This window comes from Mus musculus, chromosome 2 (genome assembly GCF_000001635.26).
Source record: "Mus musculus strain C57BL/6J chromosome 2, GRCm38.p6 C57BL/6J".
Classification (NCBI taxonomy): domain Eukaryota; kingdom Metazoa; phylum Chordata; class Mammalia; order Rodentia; family Muridae; genus Mus; species Mus musculus.
In genome coordinates, this window is record NC_000068.7 from 30,077,318 (window position 1) to 30,093,937 (window position 16,620).

General features: G+C 54.3%; 2 protein-coding genes across 12 annotated transcripts; one reads left to right on the forward strand and one right to left on the reverse strand.

The window, feature by feature from the left end:
- Nucleotides 1–230: 230 nt before the first annotated feature.
- Pkn3 (protein kinase N3) lies at nucleotides 231–13,706 on the forward strand. 9 transcript variants are annotated; one of them, XM_006498053.4, is made up of 22 exons: nucleotides 238–482; nucleotides 2,217–2,445; nucleotides 2,609–2,754; nucleotides 3,258–3,369; nucleotides 3,439–3,566; nucleotides 3,736–3,919; nucleotides 5,499–5,645; nucleotides 5,724–5,833; nucleotides 5,922–6,065; nucleotides 7,374–7,449; nucleotides 7,533–7,695; nucleotides 7,866–7,962; nucleotides 8,043–8,110; nucleotides 9,120–9,183; nucleotides 9,315–9,406; nucleotides 9,708–9,884; nucleotides 11,203–11,265; nucleotides 11,379–11,455; nucleotides 12,522–12,664; nucleotides 12,751–12,858; nucleotides 13,014–13,094; nucleotides 13,206–13,706. In XM_006498053.4, exons 1-22 carry the CDS (start codon nucleotides 456–458, stop codon nucleotides 13,416–13,418), a joined length of 2,649 nt encoding a protein of 882 aa, XP_006498116.1. In that variant the 5' UTR covers nucleotides 238–455; the 3' UTR covers nucleotides 13,419–13,706. The 9 variants fall into 9 exon arrangements, with proteins under 9 accessions (XP_030107418.1, XP_006498116.1, XP_030107419.1 ...); XM_006498052.4 differs by lacking the exon at nucleotides 238–482 and adding an exon at nucleotides 880–1,028; NM_153805.2 differs by lacking the exon at nucleotides 238–482 and adding an exon at nucleotides 1,381–1,473 and having other exon boundaries at nucleotides 13,206–13,702.
- Nucleotides 13,626–16,321, reverse strand: Zdhhc12 (zinc finger, DHHC domain containing 12). Of its 3 annotated transcripts, none has more exons than XM_030251938.1 (5): nucleotides 16,172–16,321; nucleotides 15,088–16,064; nucleotides 14,671–14,748; nucleotides 14,350–14,516; nucleotides 13,626–14,249 (listed from the first exon to the last, which is right to left on the reverse strand). In XM_030251938.1, exons 2-5 carry the CDS (start codon nucleotides 15,124–15,126, stop codon nucleotides 13,928–13,930), a joined length of 606 nt encoding a protein of 201 aa, XP_030107798.1. In that variant the 5' UTR covers nucleotides 15,127–16,064; nucleotides 16,172–16,321; the 3' UTR covers nucleotides 13,626–13,927. The 3 variants fall into 3 exon arrangements, with proteins under 3 accessions (XP_030107798.1, NP_001032851.1, NP_079704.2); NM_001037762.1 differs by having other exon boundaries at nucleotides 13,627–14,249; nucleotides 15,088–15,224; nucleotides 16,172–16,318; NM_025428.2 differs by having other exon boundaries at nucleotides 13,627–14,249; nucleotides 15,088–15,224; nucleotides 16,130–16,318.
- Between the last annotated feature and the right edge of the window lie 299 nt (nucleotides 16,322–16,620).

Genomic DNA, 16,620 nt, shown 5'->3' on the forward strand with positions numbered 1-16,620 from the left:
CCTTATGCTCACAGCACACAGTTACTGAACTTCCTCCTCAGCCCCTGTGGACATCCTTATGCTAAATCAGAACCTTGACTCCCGCTGAGTCAGAAAATGCGTTTTGCACAAGTCTGAGTTAGTTCGTATCTTATTTGGATCTGGCCATAATTTGGGTCAAGGTTTACTCCGTGACCAGGCCAGGCCCCAGCGCATGCTGCGGGCAAAGCTAGAGCAGAAATGGCCCTCGGCTTTCCCATCTCTAAGAACAGTTGCGGTGCAGAGCGTGACGCTGCTCCCGCGTGGCCGGGAGGGGGCGCTGCTCCCCAGCTCCTGCGGGGCGCGCGAGTCTCCGGAGGGGGCGCCCGACCGCGTGTCCCGCGCCACTTCCCGGGAAGTTTCAAGTTTGAAAGTCAGGCACTGAGACCCGGGCTTCCGGAACCGCAGTGGAGGAGAGGACTGGCGGGCAAGGCGCCATGGAGCCGGAGGGGGCTGTGCGCCAGGTGAACCAAGCGCACGCAGCGACCGTGTTTGCAACTCTGAGCACACGGTGCTCGGATCTTCACACTATTCTGGCCTCTCTGCCTGAGCCCTGGGTTAAGACGCTCTGGTGCCCAGGTCCCCGAAGTGACGGAGATCCAGCCCGGCAGCACGCCTGTTACCGTGGAATATGCCACCGGGGGTGGGGGTGGGGGTAAGATAGGTCAAGTTCCCTAAAATTCGATCTTCTAGAGACTTGCAGGAAGGTGGGAATTTGCCAGGAGCGCAAAGGTTGGAGTATACAGCCTTCCAAGAGGACTGGGGGAGCGGGGAGGGGGTGGGGGGAGCGGAGGGACGGGGAACGGGGACAAGATTGTGCGCGCAGTGGGCGTTGTCCCCAATACACCACACCCACAGGCTAGAACAAGTTGGCCACTAGAGGGATTTGGCTCAGCATTGTGCAAGGAACTCTTGGGTCCAACGAGGGGTCCACAATGTGGAGAGGTTCGGGTTAGATGTGTCACTTAAGCAGGAGAGAGAGATACTGTTCTATGCCAGGACAGTTAAAGGTGAGGTGAGATGTTTATGTAGAAGATAACACCCTAGTGTCAAGTCAGGACTTGAGGGGAAGGTGAAGTGCAGTAGACTGGAGCACCGCAGCCCTCAGGCAGCCTGAAAGGCTGGATCTCACCCCTCCCAGTACCCTTCCTCCGGAGATCCTTCTCGGCCTGTCTAGCTTATACACATTTTCCGATTTCCTGTGAGCCTCCGCCCTGCAGCAGCGGCAGCGAGGTGACTCAGGACCCCGGTGGCCAGCAGGCCCCCAGCTCTGTAAGAGCTTTGTTTGCTCAGGCCTTTGGCTCTGGCCCTCCTGCTTGGGGCAGCCAAAGGATTTCCTGAGCCTCGCCCTTGCCCTCTGACAGTTAAGGCAGGACGATCAACCTAGCTGAGGCCTGGGGCCCCTAAACAGAGTAGCCATTCTTTCATGGGGCTTAGGAGATGGAACACCGAAAGGTAAGGATAAAATAGTGTGGCTTCCAGGATCCTGGGGATAGGAAGGGGGTCAGCAGGAGTTGCTCTGGAATAAGGTCAGCCTCCGAGAAGTTTTCTCTCCCTGCCTTTGATGGTGCCTCTAATCTGGTGAACAGCTGTAGCTCCTGCTTGCCACTTCTGCCACAGCACCTGTCTGCCACACTATGTAAGGCAAAAGAAATAAGTTGTGGTGTTTTGGGCCACTGGCTGTCTCCTGCAGGGGACCTAGAGTGAATTCTTTGCCTACATTACCTCCCAGGTTCCGGTTGCTTCTCAGACCTAGGGAGAGCAGTGTGGCAGGCTGGGAGAAAATGGGATCACACTGTCCCTCGATCCACAGTGGCCACTCCTCTGTGTTGCCTGTGTGAGCAAGCCACCTAACTCTTCTTTCTTTGTTGCTCCTGTATAAAATAGGAATGAGAGCTAAGCATGTGGGTCTGTGTCAGAGCTCTTGTTTAGCACGCTCCAGGCTGTGGCTTCTTTCCCCAGGACCACAAAAGAGCGACTACTACCAAGGAGAAGGGAATTTAGTGTGTTGTTAGAGTGTAAACCTCAGTACCCAGAAGGCACTGGGCGAACCTGGTCTGTTTTCTCTCTCCCTTCTTTGAAAGGGAGACAGGAGCTAGACACTGCAGGGTTCTGAGACACTCTGGGGCTCTGCCTTTTGTATCTGTTCCCTCTTTGCTGTGGAGCAGGGTAGGCTAAGACTTCTCTGCCCTTTGCAGCCTGGGACTGGCCAGAGAGCCCCCAAGGATGAGAAAGAGATGGTCCGCCGAGCCATCCAGAAGGAGCTGAAGATCAAGGAGGGCATGGAGAACATGCGGCGCGTGGCCACAGACCGACGCCACCTGGGTCATGTGCAGCAACTGCTTAGGGCCTCCAACCGCCGCCTGGAGCAGCTGCATGGCGAGCTTCGGGAGCTGCATGCCCAAGTTCTGCTGCCAGCCTCAGCCGGTGAGCGAGGAGTCTGAATAAACCTGGGAACGGGAGACTCACGAACACAATCCTGGCCTTGGCTTTGACCACCCTATATCATCCACATGTTGTCTATACGGAAGGGAAGGGAAAAAGGCAAGCGCTGCTTCCCCGGGGTCTGAACTCTAGCCTTGTGTTGCAGAGCCAGTGACCTCGGAACCCCAGCCGCGGGCGGAGCAGTCCAGGGCTCGGCTCTCGGAGGCTTTACATAGGCAGCTGCAGGTAGAGCTAAAGGTAAAGCAGGGGGCTGAGAATATGATTCACACGTGTGCCAGCGGCACCCCCAAGGTAAGGGCTGGCGTCTGATGAAGAGGGGTAGGCCTGGCTTCTCATCTACCTGATGGGAGAGACGTAGCTCTCAGGTATAAGGATCACAAAGCCAGCCAGACCCTGTGCCAACAGGGAAATGCTACCCTGGCCCAGCTCCTCACCTAATGCTAGAAGTACAGGTAGGTGGGTGAGGCAAGTCTCTGACCCACACTGTCAGCAAAGCCCAACAACAGAAGGCTAGCGGAAGATCCAGCCGGCTGCCCGTCCAGCTCTTGGCAACCTACCCTCTCTTCTCCATCTGACAGAATCCTTACTACTTAGCTTGTCAAACTGATGAGTGTCAGGTTCCGCTCACCCCGCCAGCCTCCACCCCCCATTACCTAGTTCAACAAGGGAGGCTTGCCTGTAGTATCTTCCTTGTAGGAGCTTGAACCTTGGTATAACAGGGGAGGCTCAGCCCCACCCAGGCCCTGGTGGTCTGCCGTAAGCCCCTTCTGATGGGGCGAGTGTCACCTCCCCAGGAGAGGAAGCTCCTGGCGGCTGCCCAGCAGATGTTAAAGGACAGTCAACTGAAGGTGGCCCTGCTCCGGATGAAGATAAGCAGCCTGGAGTCCAGTGGCTCTCCAGAGCCAGGTGAGGCCTCTCAGGTCAGGGAGGGTGGCCCTCGATGGCCGAGGCTAAGGGTTCACCTCCGCCCTGCAGGCCCCGACTTGCTGGCAGAGGAGCTGCAGCACCGACTTCGAGTAGAGGCTGCTGTGGCTGCAGGTGCCAAGAATGTGGTGAAGCTGCTTGGTGGCCAGAGGATGCAGGACCGAAAGGCACTGGCCGAGGTCAGGCTGTGTCCCCGGCTCACTGCTGTCTCTACAGCTCTGTTTGGGTCTATCCACATGCAGTGGGGCCTGCACCCAGGGTTGCTGCCTGTGGAGGGTAGTAGTGAATACCCATGAGGTGTGGCCTGACCCCTTTAACCCATACCTGGTGTTTGTGTCTCCTTGGTAGGCCCAGGCCCAGCTCCAGGAATCCTCCCAGAAGCTGGACCTCCTACGGCTGGCCCTGGAATTGCTGCTGGAGAGGTTGCCTCCCACCCACTCTCTACGTAGCAGGGTGACCCAAGAACTTTGGATGGCAATGCTTGGGAACCCCCAACCTTTGGGGACACTTGTGAAACCTATTGCCTTGACAGGTAGGTAGCAAGGATTCCCTTTCACGTCAGAGGGTCCCTTACCTTTTAGAGAGGACGCTGAAGCATTTGGGAGAGAGTTCAGTCCTGCTGTGTGACCTTGGATCCCTCATGTTCCCACTCTGATTCTTGGTTTATCCATCTGTAACATAGATTCAATAGTAGTGACCCAGCATGATGGCGCACGCCTTTAATCCCAGCACTCGGGAGGCAGAGGCAGGGGGATGTCTGTGAGTTCCAACCTGGTCTTTAGAGTGAGTTCGAGGCCAGCCAGAGAGACATGGGAGAGACCCTAAGTAAACAAAGGGTGGAAGTGCTCTCCTGATCCACAAGATAGTTTTGTAAACCCAAAAGTTTCTGATGTTCAGAACACACTTGGAGCCTGGCCAGCGTGGATGGGATTTAAATGCCCGGCCTTCGGTAGGGAGTAGATTGACAATCAGTCCACTCCCTGGCAGCCTTGGGGCCTGGGCAGCTTGGACTACCTGTAAGTTCTTTCATGAGGTCTGTTCTTGTAGCAGCAGCTGACTGGCAGTCAACAGATCATGGGAGCTGCAAGCTAGAGCCCGGCTGGTGCCTGCTTCAGAACACAATAGATAGGGCTAGACAGAGCTCTGTTACTATTATCTTGGATAATCAAGGAGGGCTCCTTAGAACAGGGGGGAGTCTGAGCTTGGCCTTGGAGGGCTCTCGGGAGTGCTGATGGCCAAGCCAGCAAGTCCGGCAAGACAAAAGGAGCCTCTTGTTTAAAGGCAAAGAATTGGGGACACGTTGATAAAGTTCTTTCTTACTGCGTATGAGGTCCTGGGTTCAGTCCCAGCACCAAATTAACTGGGTATGGTAGCACACACCTACAACCCAACCCCCTGGGAAGTGAGGCAGGAGGATCAGGAGTTCAAGGGCATCTTTAGCTACATAGTGAGTTTGAGGCCAACTTGGGCTAACAAGATCCTGCTTTTAAACAAAAACATTTGCTAGTTTGTAGCCGAACTTCCATTTCCTAAGACAAGTGTATTGCCTGGGCCGCCCTTGGTATTTCTGTAAGGTCTCCAAGTATTACCTCCAGACCCAGCCTAGTAAAATGGTGTCCTCAGAGCCGGTTTATGCCCTCAGGAGCTCCTGGGTATCTGCTGCTTCCTCCTCTTGTCCTCTACCCTTGGAGACAAAACTCTCAGTGATCTTAGACAAAACATGTTTTGTCCCCATTGGGGGCTCTCCCTCGCTGATCAGGTGGGAAGGAATAGGGCAGGCAGCTAGAGTGATGCTCGGGTGCCTGCCCCTGTGCACTTGAGACCATGGTGCCCACCAGACCCTGAGCTCAAGGTAGCAGTTTCCCTCATCCTGTGGCTTTACAAAGCTTGGGAGAAGTCCTGTTCTTACATTCCTGCTGTGTTCTGCCACTGCATAGGCACTCAGGAAGGAGAGCTAGCCGGGCTGCTAAGGATGCTGGGTGGTAACTAAGTGTGGTAGGTAGGGTTTAGATCGGCTGCTCCTAGCTCTGACCCTCCTAGAGCAGGTGGTGTCCCTCTGGGGTTCCATTGGTGGTGGCTGCTGACAGAGGGCTCTCTTGACTCCCAACCAGGGACACTGCAGGTTCGCCTCCTGGGCTGCAAAGATCTGCTGGTAGCTGTGCCTGGACGGTCTCCCATGGCTGTCCTGGCAGGTAGCCCTTCTGAAAGCTGGCTCCGAACAAGGTCCCGGCAGCAGCGTGGTGGAGGCGAACTGGCCAGTGAGTAGGGAGAAACCATGGGAGGTGGTGAGGCCCCCTGCTCTGGCCATGCCCTAAATCCAAGCCCTGGCACTACAGGTGAGGTACTGGCTGTGTTGAAGGTTGACAATCGTGTTGTGGGCCAGACAGGATGGGGACTGGTGGCTGAGAAATCCTGGGACCAGAGTTTTATCATCTCCTTGGACCGAGTAGGCTGGCCTTTGTGTGGTTAGGGTTAGCTGTGGGGTACGGGGGGGGGCACTCAGGTGAGGGCTGAGCCTGATCTTTTCCACATAGGCTCGCGAGCTGGAGATTGGGGTTCACTGGCGGGACTGGCGACAGTTGTGTGGTGTGGCGTTTCTGAAGCTTGAGGACTTCCTGGACAATGCCTGTCACCAGCTTTCTCTCAGTCTGGTGCCTCAGGGGCGGCTCTTTGCCCAGGTTCCTACTGACCCCTGACCTCTAACAGGGGATCTTTAGGACTGACATTTTGGGTTGGGGTGATGGCTCAGTGGGTAAAGTGTTTACTGTGGAAGCATGAGGACCTGAGTTCAAATCCCCAGGATCTGTGTAAAAACCATGTGTGGCTTGGTGTGTCTCTAAGTTCATGGCTGGCCGTACAGAGACATGGGTTCTCCAGACTCGCTGGCCAGCCAAGTCTAGCTGAAACAGTGAATTCCAGGTTCAGTGAGAAACCCTGTCTCAAAAATAAGGTGGAAGGGCAGATACCCAGTGTGGTGTCAACCTCTGCCTACATCAGTGAGTACAACTCTGTGTGTGTGTGTGTGTGTGTGTGTGTGTGTGTGTGTGTGTGTGTGCATCTGTGTGATAAAAACTGGTAATCCATGTACTATGGGACTTGAGAGATGGAGACAGGTTCACAGACAGGCCTACAGGGAGGCTCACATCTCTACACTGAGCTTGTCCTGCCTCATATGTCATCTTGAATACGTAAATGTGTCTCCTCTGGGCCTCAGTTTCTCCCCTGGCCCCCGTGAGGATACGGTATCGTGTCTAGGTCCTCTGAGTTTTGCTTCATATCAGCTTTGCCTCATTGTTCCGATAAAACACCGGCCAAAGCAACTGAAGGCAGGGAAGGGGTGATTTCAATTTACAGATTTACAGCCAACCCCCTCCCTACTCTTCTCCCACCCCCCCCCACCCCCCACCGCCTTCTTTATTTTTTCTGAGATAGGGTTTCTCTTGCAGCCCTGGCTGTCCTGGAACTCACTCTGTAGACCAGGCTGGCCTCCAATTCACGGAGATCCACCTGCTTCTGCCTCCTCAGAGCTGGGATTAATGGTGTGCTCCACCACCGCCCAGTTTACAGCCTATCTTTACGGGAGCCAAGGCAGAAACTTAATAAGCAGGAACTGAAAGCAGAAACTGGGGAGGAACCGTTTGCTGGCTTGCTCTCTGCCTCTCTCCCAAGCTCATGCTTGGCTAGCTTTCTTATATAGCCCAGTACCACTTGTCTAGGGAATGGTGCCTCTAACAGTGTGCTAGATCCTCCTACATCAATTAACAATCAAGACCCCCCCCCAGACATGCCCACGAGCCATGTAATCTAGGCAGTCCCTCTCGGATGGGTCATATGGAAAGTTAGCACTAACTAGAATACCCCCATGGCTGAGATTGGGAGCTGGCGCTGGGGGTGGGGGAGTGGGGATGGGGGTGGGGACGGGGACGATCCAGCAGGGTGAAAGGCGGCCAGTCTCCAGGTCTTCAGCTTTCTTCATGTCCCTTTAGGTCACCTTCTGCGAGCCTGTCATTGAAAGGAGGCCTCGGCTGCAGAGGCAGAGATGCATTTTCTCTAAGCGGAGAGGTGTGGAGCATACGGACTGTGTGAGGAGAGGGCTGGGCTGACCAATGGGGATGCTGGGACTGAGCCCCGCCTGCCTCCTCTAGGCCGGGATTTCATGAGAGCTTCCCAGATGAACCTCAGCATGGCAGCCTGGGGGCGTCTGGTCATGAGCTTGCTGCCCCCCTGCAGCTCACCAAACACAGCCAGTCCCCCTAAAGGGCGCCCTTCAACAGCGGTCTGTGGGACCCCCAGTGCTGCTTCCCCGAGGTGAGCCGCCTGGTGCAGACTCTGAGACACTTTTCAGGCTCTGTCTCTTCAGGTTCTGAGTGCTGTCTTTTGCCTCCTCAACCTCTGAGCCCTCTGTCCTTTCACATGGCCGCGCCCCTCACCCCCCCCCCCCCCTAATGTGTCTGGGCTGAGACATCTCCTTCTTACAGTAACTTCCTGCCCATGAAGACGCTCTCAAAAGAAGACACGAAGCCTCCTCCCAAGCCCCCGCGCCTCTATCTCCAAGAACCAGCCCCAGGGACTCCTGTAAGGGATTCTGGAGGTCAGGGCTGCCAGGAGGGAAAGAGGGTCAGTAACTGCTGTCCTGAAGCCATCTGTCCCCACAGTGTACCAAGCGCCCCCACATGGACCCTAGACCTGCAGTAGTGCCCGCCCTGGCAGCCTTATCCACAAGGTACTCACTGGCTTCCATTCATTTAGAGACTTTTGTCTTGTTTTGTTTTGTTTTTTAAAAATCTAAATATATATTTATGTGTGTGTGCCTTCGTGTGCACACAGACCCATGCTGAAGCACAATTTTATAGTGACTCCATTTTATTTCACGTTCCTTGGTGTTTTGCCTGCATGTGTGTCTGTATGAGTGAGTCAGGTGCTCTGGAAGTTGTGAGCCACTGTGTGAATGCTGGGAGTTGAACCTGGGGTCCTCTGGAAGAGCAGCCAGTGCTCTTTTTTTTTTTTAAAGATTTATTTATTTATTATATGTAAGTACACTGTAGCTGTCTTCAGACATCCCAGAAGAGAGCTTCAGATCTCATTACAGATGGTTGTGAGCCACCATGTGGTTGCTAGGATTTGAACTCACGACTTTCAGAAGAGCAGTTGGCACTGTTAACCGCTGAGCCATCTCTCCAGCCCCCAGCCAGTGCTCTTAACCCTGAGCCATCTCTTCTTTGTTTTTTTATTTCCTCCTTCCTCCTCCTGCTCCTCCTCCTCCTCCTCTTCCTCCTCCTCATTCTCTTTCTCCTCCTCCTTTCTCTGTGTAGCTCTCTCGCTGCCCAGGAACTCCCTATGTAGACCAGGTTGGCCTCGAACTCAGAAATCCGCCTACCTCTGCCTCCCAAGTGCTGGGATCAAAGACGTGTGCCACCACGGCCCTGCTTGCATCCAACTTTTCTAAAGTTGGTCTGGGCATGGAACGCAAGCCATTTCCCTGCCTGAGACTCTTTTTAAAAATTAAGGTCTTACAGTGTAACCCAGGCTGGTTGAACTTATGATTTTCCTGCTTCTGCAGCCTGGGTGCTGGGATTACAAGTGTGCACCATCGCTCCTTGTATATATTGATTGACACCTCACTCCATTGCTCCTCCATTATACAAACTGCCTTGCTCAATGTCTTTTTGTGCTGAATGCAGCTTTAAAATTCTAGATGTGGGGAGACAGCCTAGGCCCTTCCTCTCTTGCAGGAAACCCCCCAGACTTCAAGACTTCCGATGTTTGGCTGTGCTGGGTCGGGGACACTTTGGGAAGGTAGGTAGTTGAGTGGGTGGGCAAGCATTGTCTCAGCACATTAGCTGGAGATGCTGGGATGGAGGGAATGTGTGGGGAGATGAAGGCTCTCTGTCCTTCGTACCTGGAGTCCAACTTTTTCTGGTCCCTAGGTCCTCCTGGTCCAGTACAAAGGAACAGGGAAATACTACGCTATCAAGGCGTTGAAGAAGCAGGAAGTGCTAGGCCGGGATGAGATTGACAGGTGTATATATTTGAGAAGTATCTGATCTTGGATCTGGGGTGGCCAACCTGGGCTCCCAAGGTAGCTCGAGATCCCAAGGGTCCGTTTCAGGTTGTCTTTTTGGCCCTGGGCAAGCCCTCTTGTCTTTTAGTACCCCGGGGAACTCGTCTATAAATAGGACTGTGGTACTTTGGCAGGTTTGAAGCCTTCCCCATGTGTGAACCATCAACTTGCCTCCTTAGCTCTCCTCAGCCAGCCAGAGGTGTTGTATGGGTGTCAGGGCACAGCTCATGGGGGTTCCATTCCATGTCCTCCCTTGCAGCCTATACTGTGAGAAGCGGATCCTGGAGACTGTGGGGCGTACAGGGCACCCCTTCCTGCTCTCTCTCCTTGCCTGTCTGCAGACCTCCAGCCATGCCTGCTTTGTTACTGAGTTTCTGCCCGGAGGAGACCTCATGGCGCAGATTCATGAGGATGTCTTTCCTGAGCCCCAGGCCTGGTGGGTTCTCTGGCTACTTGGTGCTTGCTCCTTGGGGGTAGGGGAGTACCCAGCAGACAAATAGCATGGGATTGTGAGGAGTCTTGGTGGGACATTACAACACATGAGGACTTCATTTGCATAGCCGTGGATGAAATCTGTCATCATGACTTTGCAAGTTTGTTGCAGGGATGAGAGTCATGTTTGCTACTTGCCTACCGCAGGATAGAAGCAGGGTCTGCCTACCCAGCTCCAGTTGCTGCTCTGCTTACAACAGTCTGACTCCGCACATCAGCCCTCACCCTAGTGTGTGACCCTGAGTCAAATCTCAGATCCTCATTTCACTGCGTGTATGTGTGGCTGTTCATGGCCACCTGCAATTGAGTACAGAGCCCTCAGCCACCAGAAGAGGGCACACATCACCTGAAGCAGGAGTGGCTGGATATCTACCTGATAGAGGAACTCTTGTCTAGGAGTGGGTAGTGGGGCAGAGAATAGTACTTCCTATTAAATGCCAGGCCATCTCTCCAGCCTCTCAGATCCAGACTTGAGTCAAAGTCATGATGACTATCCCCCGAGGCTGCTGGGAAGATGTCCATACTGAGCTTTGATCCTAGGGCTTAGTGTGAGCCAGACTCTATCACTGAGCTACATCTCCAGCCCTTTATGGTTCCTTTTCTGTTTATTTGTGTTATGTTTTTTAGTTGTTGTTGTTGTTTTTTTTTTTAGATTTATTTATTTATTACATGTAAGTACACTGTAGCTGTCTTCAGACCCTCCAGAAGAGGGAGTCAGATCTCATTACGGATGGTTGTGAGCCACCATGTGGTTGCTGGGATTTGAACTTCGGACCTTCGGAAGAACAGTCGGGTGCTCTTACCCACTGAGCCATCTCACCAGCCCGTGTTATGGTTTTTTGAGAGGGTTTCTCTGTATAGTCCTGGCTTTTCTGGAACTTGCTCTATAAACCAGGCTGGCCTTGAACTCAGAGATCTGCCTGCTTTTGCCTCCCGAGTGCTGGGATTAAAGGCGTGTGCCGCCGCCACCGCCACCAGGCTTTTGTTTGCTTTTTGAAAACTATATAGACCAGTCTGGCCTCAAATTTGCTATCCTCCTGCCTCAGCCTCCCAAGTAGCTGGGATTATAGGCCTATACTACTAGACCCAGTAGCTCTGCCATAGCTGAGCACAGGAAGGATAGGTCATTAATACATAGCAAGACTGGAATATTTTGGGCTTCTCCAGTATTAGTTTGTTTAGTCCCATCCATGCCTGAGTCTGGCCAGGACCTTTTGGTACCTTTCAGTGCCAGGCCTGAACTCTCCCTGTACCTCCCTCAGCTTCTACCTGGCCTGTGTGGTTCTGGGGCTGCAGTTCCTACACGAGAAGAGGATCATTTACAGGTAGTCTTTGCCCAAGAGATGCTGGGTGGGCCTGGGAGCTTTCCTTCTGCTGATGCTGGGCCCCAGGCCTCAGCCCCTCTCAACCCCTTTGATCTTCATCACTCCACCATCAGGGATCTGAAATTGGATAATCTGCTACTGGATGCCCAGGGTTTCCTCAAGATTGCAGACTTTGGACTATGCAAGGAAGGTGGGGCCCCCTGTCTTGTAATCACATCCTCTTGTCTTGCCTAGACCAGCCAGAAATCTCTCCACTCATGGTGTCCAGCCCTGGCCTTCATTCCTGACCCTTGTTTAGGGGAACAGCTGAGAATACCCTAATTTGTAGTTGGCCAGAGAAGCTATGATGACCTTGGCACACAAGTTCATCAGAAACAACTCTCAAACAGTCACTGGCTGCACAATCACCTTGGCCTAGAGAGTCTAGGGGATACAGTAAACCTTGTTATTTGGTGTCATAAAGACGGGCACCAAGCTGGGTGGTGGTGGTGCACGCCTTTAATCCCAGCACTCAGGAGGCAGAGGCAGGCGGATTTCTGAGTTCAAGGCCAGCCTGGTCTACAGAGTGAGTTCCAGGACAGCCAGGGCTATACAGAGAAACCCTGTCATGAAAAAAAAAAGTGTGTGTATGTATGGTATATATCACATACACACATATATGTATATATATATATATATATATATATATATGCATATGTATATGTATGTATATATGTATTTTATTGCTGGGTTTTGACCCATGGTCTCACATGTACTAGGCAAGTGTTCTACCTCCACCTTTGGCCTTGGTTTTTTAAACTGTATTGTATATGTATAGGTGGTTTGCAGCATGTATGCCTAGTATGTGTAGTGCCTATGGAGGCCAGAAGGGGACTTCAGGTACCTTGAAATTGGAGTTAGACATTCACAAGCTACCATGTGGGTCCTGGGAATCAAACCTGGGTCCATCCTTAACCAGTGAGCCATCTCTTCAGGTCCATTCCTGATTCTTCTTTGTGGATTTTTTTTGTTGTTGGTTTTTTTTTTTTTTCTTTTTTTTTTTGAGACAAGAGTTTCTCTGTGTAGTCCTGGCTGTCCTGGAACTCACTCTGTAGACCAGGCTGACTTCGAACTCAGAAATCTGCCTGTCTCTGCCTCCTGAGTGCTGGGATTAAAGGTGTGCACCACCATGTCTGGCTCCCCCATTGATTCTTATAACCAGAACTACGGTGTGTGTGCCACACCCAGCAGGCACTGGTGTGGATGTTGGTTTGCAGGAATTGGCTTTGGTGACCGGACCAGCACGTTCTGTGGCACCCCGGAGTTCCTGGCCCCCGAGGTTTTGACTCAGGAGGCTTACACGCGTGCTGTGGACTGGTGGGGGCTGGGTGTGCTGCTCTATGAGATGTTAGTGGGTGAGGTAAGTGCTAGAGCGGGGCTTCCAGGGTCTCTGGGGTGGGGACAGTGGGATAGCCTGCATCGCCTGCTGAACCCCAATTTCCACAGTGTCCATTCCCGGGGGACACAGAAGAGGAGGTATTTGAATGCATCGTCAGTGCTGATGTCCCATGTCCCCACTTTCTGTCAGTGCAAGGGCTCGAACTCATTCAGAAGGTGAGACCCAAGGTCCAGGGCAGCTGCTTGTGACTTGGGTGTACCCTGCCTCTACCCTGTGGCTCTCTAGCATAGCTTAAGTCGGGTACCTGTAGGGCAGCCAGCACCTGGAGTGGCATGCCCTCAGGTTCACATCCTGCCCTGCTTCCTGCCAGCTCCTCCAGAAGTCCCCAGAGAAGCGTCTAGGGGCAGGAGAACGGGACGCCGAGGAGATCAAGGTTCAACCATTCTTCAGGGTAATTACGAAGCCAGAACCCAGCAGTCCCCATTTCCTGGGGAGGTGGGGAGGCTGGGGGGCCTCTGGGGTCTGCGGTTCCCACATTCTTATATTCCTGTACCTTGTTCAGACCACCAACTGGCAGGCCTTGCTGGCCCGCACCGTCCAGCCTCCCTTCGTGCCTACTCTCTGTGGCCCTGCAGACCTTCGTTACTTCGAGGGAGAGTTCACCAGCCTGCCTCCAACCCTGACCCCACCAGTCTCCCAGAGCTCCCTCACTGCTCGCCAACAGGCTGCCTTCCGGGACTTTGACTTCGTGTCTGAGCAGTTCCTGGAGTCCTGAGGGTCTCCTGGCACTTCAGCCAGACTGCAGGAAGCCTCCACGTAACCATGTGCCTGGGCCGAAGTATTTAATGAGTGTGTGGGAGTCCAGGCAGTGGCCGTCCGTGGGGCTGCCGTTGCAGGCTTTTCCTTCGTGTCCCTGCTGTGTCTATAACTCTGTCCTTCTATTTCTCGGTAGACCCCAGACCAGGAAAGAGTCCACGGCAGCATGGGTGGCTTTTCTTTTTAATACTTGACTTTATATAGAGCATTAAATTAATAAAACTGTACACTCGAGGTAGCCAGGCCAGGGGTTGTGTAGTGTCTAGGTTCTCTTTTAACACCCCTCCCCCAACTTATTTCCTTTTCTTCTATGTCTTCCTTTAGGGGTGGCAGGGGGGGTTCTGTCTACTTCTCTCCTGAGGGCTGGAAGCCCTAGGAAGACGTAAAGGCCTTAGGCTGAGTGGGCTGATCCCTAGCTGGCACAGCCTCTGGCTTTTAGGCACAACAGCAGCCTTCTCTCCAGCAACCCTAGACAACCTGGCTGCTGCCTTCTTCCTCTTCCTCAGCCGAGAGAGTCTCCCAGGGCCCAGAGGGCCAACCACAGAAAAAGTGGGCCAGGTTTCGAGTCGGCCCTCGGTCAAAGGGGTTGCTGGTGCGCTGGCGGAGGTAGGCGATTCGGTGTGAAGATATGAACTCCCAGGTAGTCGTGTTCCTGGCTACCAGGTAGAGGTGGGAGGCCAGGAGCAGGGCAACCACTAACGCGAAGAAGGAGAGCAGCAGGAAGGTGGTGAACAGGAGCCCAGTGGACCGGAGCCACAGCCCCCAGGGCTGGAAGAACTGAAGGCCAGACCTAGAGGATGGAGAGCTAGGGCTGGGCACTGCAGGGTCCCAGTGACTCCTGTTCCCTGAGTACCTGTGTGCATGCTGTCTGTGCTCCCCCAGGTACCTACCATGCCAGGCACAGGCCCCACAGCAGAACTACCAGCTGCAGTGCCAGGTAGGCCACAAAGAGCGGGTGGTTGCGTTCACCCACACAGTTCTCCATCCAGGGACAGTGGTGATCATAGCGCCGAACACAGCGGCGGCAATCACGACAGTGCCGGGCACGCAGGGGCTGCTGTGGGTACAGAGCGCAGTTTAGGCTTAGTGCTGCCTCCCCCGTGAGTCCTCCTTTGGGGAGAATGCTCAAGGCCATAGTCAGGTCCTAAATTTGGGAGGCAGGGTTAAGGATGGCCTGACTGCCCCCACAAGAGTATGTGTGTATCACCTACCAGCACCAGACAGTGTCTGCAGCGCCGGAGTGGGACGGCCTGAGGAACCATGGCTGCCTGTTCCTCCTTGGGCTCGCCCTGAAAACGAAACAAAGATTATGAGATTGGGGGTTCTCCTACCTTGGGAGGCAGACGATGCTGGGGCCATCTCTCTAGGTGCCACCGGTCCCCATTGTGCAGGACTTGGGGCCCATCTCATGTAGAGGGGACGCATGCACATGGCAGCATACTAGACGTCTGGTGACCTTTGTAAGACAGTTGTCCCCACATGGGTCTTGGGTGATGTCATCATTGTAGGAGCAAAAACACAGGGGTAGGCAAGAGGCTTCATCAAGATGCCCCCACACTGAGTGCAGCTCAGGGCTCAGCATTGAGGTCTCACTCCCCTGTTGGCCTTCGAGGTCCCTGCTTGCTTACCTGAGGCTGGGGCTGAGTAGTCACATAGCCGGGGTCCATGAGTGACACAGCCAGATAAAGCAGCAGGGAGCTTAGCACCAGGAGCAGGAATGTGAGGGGCAGGAGCAGCTCCCCTTGCTCTTCCCATTGGCGTAGCTCTGGGGAGGCCAGAGGACAGTGAGAACCATAGCAAAAGGGAAGGGCAGGAGGCGGTGGGGGTAGAAAGAAAGTAGCTGGAGGTGATATGGAGGCTAGACCTGAGGGAGGCAGGAGGAAGGGGGCTCCCCAGGGGAAGAGTCAGCCCTGGAAGAGGGTGGAGCCAGCCAGGAGCTCCAGCTAGGAAGGTGCCAGCCAGCCTGTTTAAGCCCATGGCAGTGAAGGAGGATTATGGAGAGGAGGGAGGGCTAAGAAGTGATGGACGTGGTGACACCAGACAGCTGAGCGTAGGCAACTCTGGTACCCTTGGGTGAAAGAGAGCCAAGGAGGTTTTGAAGGTGGCTGACTCCTGGTGTGGAAGCCTGAGGACAAAGGGCAAAAGCGATGGAGGAGGGCTACAGAGGAAGCCTCTGGTGGGCTCTGTTCCTTCTGGAAGGGAAACCTAGGAGGGGGCAGGAAGGGGGTGAAGGGAATGATGGGGAAAGGAGATGCTACCAGGCGAAGGTGGGAAACCTGCTCCTCGCTATAGTGGCGTCCCTTGGGGTAGTTAGTCGGCTCATAGGATTTGGGGAGTGGACCGGAAAGCCAAGTCCTTAAGTCTAGCGGATTTCTTAATCTTATTTAGGGAGGGGTTGGGAGGCAATTTCTGGGAAGGACAGGTAGAGCCCAGGGATGGGAGAGATGGGGCCTCTAGTTGGTCCTCTGATGGGCTCTGGTGGTCTTTGGATGGATGGACATCTATCGATGACAGAAAATTACTGGGATTAATTAGGGTCCAACTTGGGAATCAGGCGGAGAGAGGATGATCCCCGGACCGACATAGGAGAAAGACGCTTGAGGAACTGGTGGGAGATAGAAATGGAGATTTCAATGTGTCTGAGGATTAGGGGGACCCCGGTATACCCACGCGTGATCGGGTGGGCTCGGGGTGGCGCGGTGTCCGGCTCACCGGTGTCGTGCAGGAAGAGCACCAGAGTGATTCCCCAGGTCAGCACGGTGTGCCCAGTCCGCACCAGCATCCCAGAGTTAAGCGGCGGCCAAAGAGCCATGGCCTTGGCCCCCGCCCGAGCCCACCCGGAAGAAGCGCGCAGAAGGTGGGGCCGCGGGGCAGCGGGGCTGCAGCAACGCGGGGATTGGTGGCTCTGCATTAGAGGCGGGGCACGGGCGGCTCAGGGAGGCTGTCTATTGGGTGCCACCGGCGGCCCCTCAGGCCAACAGGTGCCCGAGGAGGCTGAAGGCGGGGCCCGCGCGCGCACAGCCTACAACTCCCTAACTCCGCCTCCTGTGGGCCAGGTAACTTTGCAAAACCCGGGAGGCGGAAGCCTCCGAAGACAACCCCACCCCCGCATGCGCATGCGTGCCCATCTTTGATCCCCGGAGGCCACGCGGAGCTTGCTC